General features: G+C 31.6%; 2 protein-coding genes across 2 annotated transcripts; both read left to right on the top strand.

Annotated features, from left to right (window-relative positions):
* Window positions 1-2,240: 2,240 nt before the first annotated feature.
* Window positions 2,241-5,311, top strand: LOC101208735 (F-box protein At5g51380). The gene is made up of 2 exons (XM_004146871.3): window positions 2,241-3,806; window positions 4,647-5,311. Exons 1-2 carry the CDS (start codon window positions 2,548-2,550, stop codon window positions 4,966-4,968), a joined length of 1,581 nt encoding a protein of 526 aa, XP_004146919.1. The 5' UTR covers window positions 2,241-2,547; the 3' UTR covers window positions 4,969-5,311.
* A 576-nt stretch (window positions 5,312-5,887) lies between these two features.
* Window positions 5,888-9,154, top strand: LOC101208979 (F-box protein At5g07670). The gene is made up of 2 exons (XM_004146872.3): window positions 5,888-7,235; window positions 8,534-9,154. Exons 1-2 carry the CDS (start codon window positions 6,166-6,168, stop codon window positions 8,790-8,792), a joined length of 1,329 nt encoding a protein of 442 aa, XP_004146920.3. The 5' UTR covers window positions 5,888-6,165; the 3' UTR covers window positions 8,793-9,154.
* The last annotated feature ends 3,836 nt before the right edge of the window (window positions 9,155-12,990 follow it).

Raw genomic sequence — 12,990 nt, 5'->3', positions numbered from 1 at the left:
AGAAAAATATATTGTTATAGCTTTTAAATATATAAGTATTGCCAACATGAACTTAGCTTAACTACAATATGTGTGTTTTTGAGACCTCTCGCTTACGCTAAAAGTATAAAGATTAAAATAGTATTTAAACTCACATATATATTTGTGAGGGTGTAAGCTTTAACAAAGCTAATTATTAGTATATTACTTTTCCTTAATTTCATGATAAGTTTGTTTTACCTAAATAGATAGAATTAGGATTTAAATTTCAACTCATTCTATTTAAGACTTACTTTAGAAATATTAAAAATTATTTGCTAATTTAATATCTACAAAATATAAAATTAATTCATCATTTGATATTGGATCACTTTTCAACTCTAATAATAATGTTGATGAAAAATAGGAACTTCATTTTGTAGTCTTCTCCTCTTCCTTTTTCACTTCCAATCATTAAAAACTTAGGGTCCCAATTCGTTGAAAAATAACATTTGGATTTAACGACTCCTCAACAGTAATACAGTAATGTGTCATATTACTCCATATTACAAAATCAAAACTTAAACATATCTTTCATCATGTTCAACTATATACTTATATTTAACTCAAACGAATATAGCTCAATTGATATATAAATGTGTTAGAGAGAAAATTATATATATAATTGGATCTAGATCTAAACTTTGGTTTTAAGTATAAATAAAATATGTATTACTCTATCCTTTCCTTTTCATTCTTACTGTCATGGACTCTAATTCCAAGTTATATCATCATATTTTTAGATTGAAAATACGACCTTGATGATATTAAATTTTTACAACATATTCGCATGTTAACAAATTTTACATTTATGATATTTTCGTTATGTAGTAATAATACAAAGTAATAAAATGTCAATGTAATAAATAATAAATAATTTATTTTATTTTGTTTGAAAATTTGAACCTCTTGTATATATATATATACACGTTTGGGAGCTTTAGTTCATAAATTAAGTAGCTTACATGATGAAGTAAAATGGCAGCAACCAATGAATTTGTTTATTCCATACTTAATATCTCATCCTTGAAGATACCAATGAAATTTTGACCTAAACTAATCTCTTTATATTCAATTTTCTTGCCCGATTTAAATATTCATACACTTTTATTTTATATATTGACATGCATGACTTTCTGTTTTTTTTTTTTATAATATGACTCGTTAAAATTTAATCTATTGTCTTTCTATTTTCAAACATTGTATAATTTAGTATGATATAGCTAAAGTTCAAATAATAGTATAAAACTATGTTGGCAGTATATATATTTAAATATTGTCTCGATTAGTGGAACTTATATTGAAGTAGGTTTTCATTTACGATCAATTTAACAGTAACCTTTAGCAACTTGTCAGTGAAATTTGAACTCATAATTAAAATTCACTTTTTAGTGATTAAACTTTGATAGAAGTAACAATTTAAAGGATTTTGATTTTTTTTTTTGAATTTATGAGTTTTTGTTTCTCTTACTTTTGTACTTTTGTACATCTAAATCAAACATTATAATATTGGACCACGTACAAAAATAGTAATAAAAAGAGACTAATAGTCTCTCACATGATGCCTACCTCTTTGGTATATTTGAAATCAAAGCATATCTTTATCATAGAGACTAAAGTTTTCCCTCTCTTGTATTGCTACAAATTTCATCCATTCACCTAAGTAAAAGTCTAACATGATGATATCAAGTAAGGCATAACATCCTTCCTTCCTCCTTCCACACCAAAACTTTTAAAATGAAAATAACACATTTCGATATCGAATAGAAGAAAACAAACTCAACATATTTTCGATCATGATTTGAGACTGAAAAATTGAACCGAAGGTGGTGGTCGGTCGGAGATAAGGAGGGTTTGTTGACATCATTTTAAAAAATTTGTAAGACTTTATACTCCTTAATGATTGGGATCAGTTTGAACATTTACTAAATCAATTATAGTTGGTTAAGTGATGATTTGGTCAAGAAACTAATTGCGACGGATGTGTTGTGAAATAATATTTGATTTAAATGAATCTCGACTAGATCTGATTGATTTGGATTTAGATTTGGTAAAATAATGAAAAGATGCATGTATATACATGCCTAAACAAATAATAAATCCAATCCAACTTAGCAAAGCTATAATGAAAGTAAATTCAATGGTAAGAAATTACATAGAAGGCAAAAAAAAAAGGAAAAAAAAGTGAACAAAAATGGGAAATAAGAACAAAAAGAACCAAACTTTAAAATAAAGAAAAATGTTCAAATTTGGAATTGGAGGACCCTACAATTTCCCTTTGCCCGTTGGCTACAGAGACATACAAAAATGCTTAGTGAAAGAGACGAGCGATTCAAATTAGAGTGAAGAAGAAGAAAGTTCAAAGCATAACAACCCAAAAAATTCCATCTGGGAATTAGAATGTGAAGTATCTGATGAATTTGAGCAACCCCAGTTCGTCAGATTTCAAGCCTTGATTGGTGAATCCATGCGGTACAACACGACTAAATCTTGAAGAAGACAGAGACAAAAGAAGAGAGTAATACCATCATGGGGTTTGCAAATCACCGACAACAGTCGGTGTTACTTGAAGGTGAAAGACGACGAAGCTCCATTTCCTCTGTTCCAAGTCCTCAAACTAACCCTAACTCACCGGTGAAGAAGAAGAGAACACCGCGTTGGTCTGATGTGTGGCTGAAGAATACCAACTCGCTTGAAAATGTTATTCTTGCAATGAAACTTCAATCCTTTTCTAAGGACTCTCATATCCCTACCCCTAACTCCAAAACCAAACCCCTTCTTGCTAATTTCTGCAAAATCGACCGTACTTTGCTTCTTTCCGATGAGCTTCTTCTCAGGATCCTCTCGAAGTTACCGGATTCTCAGCGAAACTCCAACTTTCTCGTTTGCAAGCGGTGGCTGAATCTACAGGGTCGACTTGTACGGTCGCTCAGAGTTATGGATTTGAATTTTCTCTTATCGGGTAGGTTGATTTTGAGGTTTCCTAATCTTAACCGTGTGGATTTGGTATCTGGGTCGTTGATGTCTTCTAGAAATTCTGGCATATTGTTGAGTAATAGGATTCTTTCGATGCATGTTGATTCTTGGTTTTTACCTGTTCCTGGTGTTGGTGAGGAAAATATACTTGACGATATGGTGATTGATAAAGGGTTGAAGACATTGGCTAGTGGGTGTCCAAATTTGCGCAAATTAGCATTTATTGGTGGGAGTGAGATGGGATTGTTGAGTGTGGCTGAGGAATGTGAAACTTTGCAAGAACTTGAATTGCACAAGTGTAATGATAATCTGTTGAGAGGAATTGCAGCTTGTGAGAATTTGCAAATACTGAAGTTAATTGGAAATGTTGATGGTCTTTATAGCTCCGTGGTTACTGATATTGGTTTGACTATTTTAGCTCAAGGTTGTAAAAGATTGGTGAAGCTTGAGCTTAATGGTTGTGAGGGAAGTTTTGATGGGATTAAGGCTATTGGGCAATGCTGTCAAATGTTAGAGGAATTGACAATCTGTGATCATAGGATGGATGATGGATGGTTGGCTGCGCTTTCGTATTGTGAGAATTTGAAGACTTTGAGAATCATGTCATGTAGGAAGATTGATCCTAATCCCGGACCCGACGAATATTTGAGTCCCTGTCCTGCTCTTGAGCGGTTGCATTTGCACAATTGTCAACTACGAGAGAGAAGGAGTGCTAAAGCATTGTTTGTTACCTGTGGAGCTGCGAGGGAGATCTTCTTCAGTGACTGCTGGGGATTGGTTGATGGCATATTTAGCTTTGCAAGTCACTTCTGGTAAATAATTTCTCCTTTTATTCTATCTTACCTTTTTTCCTTTGGGGATAAGAAACGATTTATTCTATCATGACTTACTTAACTATTCCAAAGATTCTGTGGCTTTTAATGGAGTTCACTGTTCAAATGGGTTACAAGCGAATGGGAAGCTGTAATGCATCTTTGTTCGCAATAAAGAAAAAGGAAAGAAATGTTGAGACACAAGAAATTTATGTTTGCCTAAACATGTTGTCTGTGATTGGGATGTGACAATTAAATTCTCCATGGCTAACTATTTAATCCTTTTAGTAGTAGAATCATGTCGTCTTTTTTCTGGTCCAGTTTCCTGAATTGAACCTCTTACTGTCTTTGTGAGAAGAAATTAATTGGTAAAGTCGTTACTATGTCGCTTACAGTTTTTCATCATCAGATGTAGAGAGAAGATTTTCTTGAATTTATATAATATTGTTATTGGGAACATACAAATTATTAGATTGCCAAAACGAGCACAACTAGCATGCATATATGTTAGCGACTAAAAGGTTTGGAATCCCTCTATTGTACTAAAAAAACAAATTATTGAATGCACCTCCAATACTTCTTTTGAATAACTTTTCCTTGGTTAGGTTTTAGGTTTGTCCTTGTTCTTAGGGATCCATTGGAATAGATCAAGGGGGCCAAAGTTTGGTATTTGAGTTAAAAGTTTGAATAACTAATAAACATAGAGAATCAATATTGTTCTTTGCAGATTGGAAATCCAGCTTTTGCTGACAATATTTAAATTCCCCTTGAACTTGAAGAAATTAACAACTGTTCATCATGTTTCAATCCATGTTTAATTTGTAGTTACTTTTCTTACAGGAGAGTGAAATTCCTCTCTCTCGAAGGATGTTCACTGCTAACAACACAGGGTTTGGAGTCCGTAATTCTTCAATGGAATGAGCTTCAAAGTCTTCGAGTCGAATCGTGTAAGAACATAAAAGAGAGCAGCATTTCTCCTGCACTCTCTTCCCTGTTTTCGATATTCAAGGATTTGAAATGGAGACCAGATACCAAATCTTTGCTCTCTTCAAGCCTCACTGGCACTCACATGGGAAAGAAGGGTGGTAGATTTTTCAAAAAGACATGGGACATGAAAGTTTTACCTGGTGTTCACGATCACACAAGCACACGACAGACATGAAAACCCTCGAACCGAAGATATTGTCGTACTGTAATCGTCTTCGTCATTGTCAAGATTGTTAATTAAATGTTGAGATGCTGACAACACATAACTGGGCTTTCATCTTTGTGTTTTGGACCGAGGGAAAGATGAAGCTGCCAGGTTATCTACTCCATGGAAATAGTGTAGATTAGAATTTACCAATTTAGTTTGGTTTAGTAATTTGCTATTCTTAGTTTAAGTGGACACATTGTAAAGGAAATATCATCATTTCCTTCATTTGTTAAGCTTAATAGAAATTACTGGCACGGCTGTAGATTACTACAGTTTCTGAATGTTAAATATTATATTTTGGTCACTAATATCTCTTTTTGTGCTTTTGCCAAACTTTCCAACGATTCATCTCTTATATATACTCACACACACACATAAAGTAATACATTATCAAACTTAGCAATCTAAAAAAAAATGCATTTCTTTCATTTATATTTATTTCATAACAGAATATTATCACCGATCCTTTATTCTTGTGATTTCGATAAATTATAAAATTGATATCATATACTAATTTAAAATTTTATATTAAACTTCCAACTTATTCATGAACTAAAAAAACTATTTCTCAAATTATCAAACTATAAATGTTCATTCATATCTTCTAGTTTAGAACTAAAATTTTTAAAAAAGAAAGATAAATAACAAAAACAACTCATTCGAGTAGATTTGATAACAAATATGATACATTCATTCATGATCATACCAATAGATTTTAACTAATTCATTTTTAACCAAATAAAGTTTAGGTTTTTTTTTTTTTATAAAAGAAAAAAGATACCTAAACCCACTTCTAGTTCTAAACTTCTAACCCTAATTGTTGTCCCTTCCACCTAAAGAAAGGCATAAAAAATCGATCTTTATCTTTTTGGTTAATAATATAATCCCTAAAATTTCTATTTTCAAAAATGTCACAATCCAATTCCAATTCCAATAAGCAAAAAAAATGTCTTCTTTATTATGAAAATTACTGCTTGTTCTGTTCCACCGTCATTTTGAGGCTGAGAAACCAAGTTCTTGCTTCTTTATCCTCTTCTCCTTTCTTCAATCCTTCGCCATAGCCAAACCCTAGCTTGAAGAAGAAGAAGTTGCTTTGTTGTTTGTGAGCTTTGGAGGGTTCTGGTTCAAGAAACAGGGGACTTCTTTGAGCATGTCATTGTCTCAATGCGACTCCATTCTTTGTCCAGTGATTCTCCCATTTCTTCCCCTGACTCTAAACCCAAATCCCCAGTTTCCAATTTGATTGACTTCACTTTGTTGCTTTCGGACGAGCTTCTTCTTCGTGTTTTCTCCAAATTGCCTGATTCTCAACGAAACTCCAACTTTCTTGTTTGCAAGCGTTGGCTTTACTTGCAGGGTCGTCTTGTACGGTCTCTTAGGGTTACGGATTTTGAATTTCTTCTCTCGGGTAGGTTGGTTTTGAGGTTTCCTAATCTTAATCAAGTAGATTTGGTATCTGGGTGTTGGGTTTCTTCTAGAAATTCGAGTATTTTGTTGAGTCATGGTGTTCTTTCGATGCATATTGATCCTTGGTTTTTACTCTGTTCGAATGTTGGAGAGAATGTTGTATTGGAAAGTGTGTTGATTGATAGAGGGTTGAAGGTTTTAGCCACTGGTTGTCCAAACTTGCGCAAATTGGGGCTTGTTGGTGGTAGTGAATTGGGGTTGTTGAATGTGGCTAAGGAATGTGAGCTTTTGCAAGAACTTGAACTGCATAAATGCAGCGACTGCATTCTCCAAGGAATTGCTGCGTTTGAGAATCTTCAAATACTGAAGTTAGTTGGGAGTGTTGATGGGTTCTTTAACTCTTTGGTGACAGATATTGGGCTGACTATTGTAGCTCGAGGCTGTAGAAGATTGGTGAAGCTTGAGCTTAGTGGGTGTGAAGGGAGTTTTGATGGGATTAAAGCCATTGGGCAGTGTTGTCAAATGTTGGAGGAATTGACACTTTGTGATCATAGGATGGATGATGGCTGGCTGGCTGGTCTTCCATATTGCGAGAATCTGAAGACTTTGAAGATCATGTCGTGTCAGAGAATTGATGCAAATCCTGGTCCGGATGAGTATTTGAGCTCCTGTCCTGCTCTTGAGCGGCTGCATTTACAAAATTCTCAATTGCGTGATAAAGTAAGTGTAAGGGCTTTATTTATGACATGTGGGGCTGCAAGGGAGATTTTGATCCGGGACTGCTGGGGATTGGATGATGACATGTTCAGCTTTGCAAATAACTGCTGGTAAGGGATCTTTATGTCTTTGAGCATTTAGTTTAACTGTAAATACTGCTGACCAATTGAAGTAAATAGTAGATGTTGTATTGTGGGATGACATTCATCGTACAATTGATATGAAGGGCTAATAAGAACTCGAGCCATCAATTTTGTTATCAGTGTAGTTGCTTTACTTGAACAGGATCTGTTCTATACGTTGTACAACTATTTATTATTGGTGTATGCTGCATTCTAGGAAAGAGGTTGCTAGTTGTTGCTCTGTTTATTTTGTCACTGTTCTCGATATGCTTTCTTGTTATCATTTTTTTGGGTGTTTCTTTCATTGAAGTTTAATTTTATAGCCCATCTAGGCCATTTTCAGTGCATTTCTAAACGAACAGGGCACAAAATCATTTGAGAGGCCAATAATTGATATGCTTTGAGGGGACATAGGAACCTCTTACAGATAGATGGTTCTAAAACTGATCAAATCTGATTTCATGAATTAGGATGAGCAATAATTTTTGTTGTTGAATGGGTGGTGTTATGTGACTATCTCATTCCAATATATGGCTACTTGTTTTTGTCATTTATTTATCATGGTGTATTTTCTGTCGAGTTTTGAACTCTTGGGTCCATAAGAAGAGAATGATATTATTTTTTGTTTGTTTGGACTTTGGCTAGACATAATTTCTGACAATTTCAACACCAAATGAACATGGTGAAGTATTACAGCACAAGTGTAGAATTTATATCTTGCGCAATTGAAATATTTGTTTTCTGAAAATGGTCAACATCGATGATTATTATTATTGTTATTATTTTTGGGTAAGAAATCGGGCTTTCATGGATAGAAATGAAAGAATGTACAGACATAAAAGAACCATTCCAACAAAATAAAAGGGAAACTCTAGAAAACTAAAAAACAAATTCCAACTCAACAAAAAGCGGTTGTTTTTACTTTTTTGTGTATGCCCTTGTATTCTTTCCTTCTGTTTCTTAATAAATAAACCCAACAAAATAGTTAAAGCTAGATCACGGTTACAAAAAGGCTTAGTGACCGATGCTCACAAGGAGGACATTATAACCTAGTGGACCTAGTTTTGGTTTGCCACTCAAGTGGCTTCTCTTTGATTAAACTGGAAAAGTGACTTTTGTCCCACCAGACCACATTTACAGCGCTTAAAGCTGAACGTGCCAAGAATGTGCTAAAAATTTCTTGAAGTAAATATATCCTGATGAATGATGACTCTAGTACTTCAATTGAAATCAAACATTTTGATCAAAGCAGATACCTGATTTGTGTTTTCTTTCTCATTGCACAGGAGGGTGAAGTTACTTTTGCTTGAAGGATGTTCGTTGTTAACGACTGAAGGATTGGAGTCTGTAGTTCTTCAGTGGAAGGAGCTTCAAAGCCTCGAAGTAGTATCGTGTAAGAATATAAAAGATAGCTGCATCTCTCCTGCTCTTTCGGAAGTCTTCTCGGTTCTTAAGAATTTGAAATGGAGGCCAGATACAAAATCACTTCTCTCGTCGAGTCTGATCGGGACTTGTATGGGAAAGAAAGGTGGGAGGTTTTTCTAGCAAATATGAGATTGAACTTGCTACATGGTGTGCTTAGAATGTCCATGTTGCAAACTGTCAATTGTTAGCTCAAACATACATAGCATAGTGGTTTATATAATGAAGATAGGTGGTTAGATTAGATGTTCAATAAAAGAAATTAAAGTACATTTTAGTTTCAGATCACTTAGAAACTAACCTGACCCAGTTCACCTATTTGCTAGAACTTTGATTTTCCAAGAGCATAGTAAAGTTTAGCTACATTATTAAATGATTTAGCAATGTTAAATGCCAATTATTGTACTTGGGATTATTTGAATTGTAAAGAATTGTTCTTCTAGTAGGGAAATGCACAAATGCAATGGATTGATCCTTTGAACATAGACCTTGGCCTTCGTTTTGGTGTTAGATAACTTTTGATATTCTGTTTGAATTCTTGGAAGTTGGTCAGCAATTGCTAAGAGTAGCTAAAGAAGTTTGCTTATTCTAGGTGGTCTGGGTACATCTTGTTACATGAGTTTAGAATTATGAGACTAAGTGGTTGGACGTTTGAAAGAATCTCCCTGTTTACTTCATTCCAAGTTTTTTGGTAAATTATAGAAGGATAGTTGGAATGTCGAGAACTTTACAAGAAGTTATTGATAACTTGATGCCTGTCTTAGTCGAACAATTGTAGAGACGAGGATCAAACCTGCTTCTAGAATGGAAGGTTATTTGGTTATGTCAATAGCCTTTAAGTGAAGTGCATTTTGGCAGCTTTATCTCGAGTTTTATGTCGAGTTAGTGTATGAAAGTTATGTAAATAGATAAAAAAGATTAATTTGATTTAAACTCTTTTGAGAAAGTGTTTAAAGAACTGCTGAGAAATTGTCACAAAACTTTAAACAAAGAGACCCAAAATTCATTCATGTTTCGAATTAATTACCAAGAATTTAGATTTAAAATCCAACAATAATTTATTTATTAATATTGTTTGATATTTGATTAAACAACCTTATTTTCTTAATAAAGATCTAATTTCTCCATACAGCTGCATAATTAACATAATATATATAGTCAAAATGAAAGAGGATAATTTATATATGACATGTGAGTTTGTGAGGCTCAAAGGGAGAACATGTTTAAACATAGCAATTAATTGCTAGTAAAATTATTATTGTTATGATTAATATAATTATTGTTATTATTATTTTTGTCTGCCATGCAAGGCATATTTAGTTTAATGGTGTCTTCTTGTGCTTAATGATTGCACTAATTGAACTTATCTTAGCTTAATCATTAATTTGGCCAGCATGTTCCTAACAGGTTTTTTTAATGTCTTAATTATATGATCTTAACTTTTCAAACCACTGTCTCCATGTGTTTTTAAATTACACAATATCATTATACGTATACTTACAAATGATATCCAAAATTAAAATTGATATATTATTAGGGTATGTATAACGTTTCATTATAAAATTATTCAAATCTGTCTGTTTTAATTAACTATTTTATAACATTTAAGAATTTGCTTGCTTGGATCCTTTCTAACTAATAACTACTAGATATAAAAATGACCGTAGTTCTAGAAAAATAGATTTTAACCGTAAAAGAAAACTATCTAGATATATCTGTAATGGCGACTTCTTTGAATAATTTATCAAAACATATGTGAAACGTTTAATATGAATTTGGAAAATAATAAAAGTATTGAGATTTAACCCTAACATTTCTTTAGAATTATGCTCAATAATCGTTCTTATATTTGACTTCTAAGTTCAACTAAAGTTAAAAAGACATTTTTAGTCTTAAAAGTTTCATATTCAAAGTCACCGTTTAGTTTCTAAATATTGATTTGTAACGATTTAATTCGTGAACTTTTAATTTTGTATCAATTTAGTTTCTAAATTTTGGTAATTGATAATTTTAGCTTTCAAATTTATAACAATTTAATCCCAAACATACAAAATAATCAAAATTTGATATCAATTTTTACTGTTATATAATTTTATAAAATTATCGAATTCTAATTAATTTGTTGCTTTATTAAGTTTCACACTCATTCCTACAACAAGTACTGAATAATTACGAAATTTAAAGTACATGTGCACTAAATTGTTACTTCTATCAAACTTTAATCACTAAAAAGTGAATTTTAATTAACAAAATGTAATATTAATTAATTAATTTATGTTTTGAAAATGGATTAAATTACATATTTAAATCTAAAGGTTATACAAATACATTGTGTCCAATAGGTAAAGTAAAACTCTAAAAAGCATCTAATAGTTCATCAAAAAGTGTCCAACAGCTCATTCAACTTTACATGATTTTGTATCTATTAGTTGGCTTTTCAAGTTTATAAGTCATCTTCTCCATTCATTTTCTATCATATTCAACCATTTTTAAATTATGAAATTAAATTCTCTTGTCTTATATCATCATCACACAACATTTCAATTTGTGTTGAAGTATTACGTGGTAAAGGAATTTAAACCTTCCATCTAAGAAAGTGATGTATACTCGTAAAGAAAATATCGTTGTTAGGATGAGATATATATGATGACTATAGTTTAGATGTTTGATCGAGTGAGACTACTAAACCAACGTTACCCAACAAGTTGAGATATAGTCACGATTGCAACTTTTCAATATATTATATTTTAACAAAGAAGACCATAGGGTGGTGCATAAAATAGGGAAAGAGATATATTTTTGATTTAACAAGAAGATTTCCTCAATATATGTATGCATGAAGCCAACAAAAACAGCTCAAATGTGTTTGGTAGGCTGTGGATTAATATTTCTTATTGCAAAGTGGATGTCTAAGCTAAGGCTTTGGTATATAAATTGAGGTTAAAGTAATAATCCCATTTTGTTTTATTTGTTTCATAGAAAGAAAATTAAGTAAACGTTGACTTGAATATTAGTCAAAGCAAAATTTAAGATTTTATTTTATATTTAATGTGTATTAATAGAGAAGTCAACACCCTAGATCACAACTTTCTTAATATAATTAAAATTTGACATTGAAGTATCTTAAATATCAATTCTAGATCCTTTAAAAAGGAAAATCAATTGTAGATTTGGGAGCTATATATATATATTTTGAAAAACATAATTTCTCTTTTGCTTCTATTTTTAAAAAACTATACATATTTAAAAATATCATTTTGGATAGCTGAATGATTTTTGGAGGAAAAGAAAAAGAACCTAACCATTAGACTAAACGAACCAAAGTGTTTATAAAATAATCACTTGGACTTATTGAAGGGTTGATTAGCATTCGTTGAAAAAAATATATATTTTAAAAAACCTCATTTTATTTAAATTGTTTTGATAAAAACGGTTTAAAATATTCCTTAATCCTAATTTTGTCCAAAATTATTTATATTTTTAAATTAAATATTTGAGAATATATTCAAACTTAAATATAAACTACACAACTTATTATTATTATTAATTTTGTTGAAGATGGACAATAGTGAATATTTGTACAAAATTTGCTTTAATGTCAGTTAATATCCGACGTTAAAAGATGATAGGAACCAAGAGTTTAATGTTGAACACTAAAGAGGTCATACTTAATTTGAATGGTTAATTATTTTACCATATGATTTGTTTAGTTTTTCCTTTAAAGCGTGAATAATTTGTTTTTGAATTATTGTTAAAAAAACTCATCTCTTTATTAGTTTTTTTTTTTTTTTTTCATTTAAAACAATTTCTTAATAAACACATATAGTGTTGTTAATTTCAAAACCAAATAATGATCATTAATGTTGGTATATATTAAATAAAACGAGAGAGGGAAGGGTAGGAAGATGATGATAGGTGTTAAGTGCCATTATATTCTTCAAATTAAATGTTTCATTATTAAGTATAACCAACTTGTTGACTTATTTCTAAGAAAATTCCATGACACCTTAGGAGGAGAGAAATTAATAAACATAATACAAAATGAAAGTAATTATCCTATCCCTTGGATGAACAAGATAAAAATGGCCAATCCAAGGGTGTTCCATAAAACATGGATATATAAATATATATTATAGATCCCACAAAAAGATTAATTAATTAGTAAACATTTTTTAAAACTTTTTAAACACCAACATCAATGATTCATTCATCATAAGCTGTAATGTCCTGTTAGGAGACAGTTAACAAAAGGTTGACTTCATCACCTTCCTCTCTTATATAAATACTCCAAATTATTATTATTATTTACATAAATTTTAAT

Source organism: Cucumis sativus, chromosome 4 (genome assembly GCF_000004075.3).
Source record: "Cucumis sativus cultivar 9930 chromosome 4, Cucumber_9930_V3, whole genome shotgun sequence".
NCBI classification, from domain to species: domain Eukaryota; kingdom Viridiplantae; phylum Streptophyta; class Magnoliopsida; order Cucurbitales; family Cucurbitaceae; genus Cucumis; species Cucumis sativus.
The sequence above is the reverse complement of the archived record's forward strand: the minus strand, read 5'-3'. Positions and strand labels throughout refer to the sequence as shown.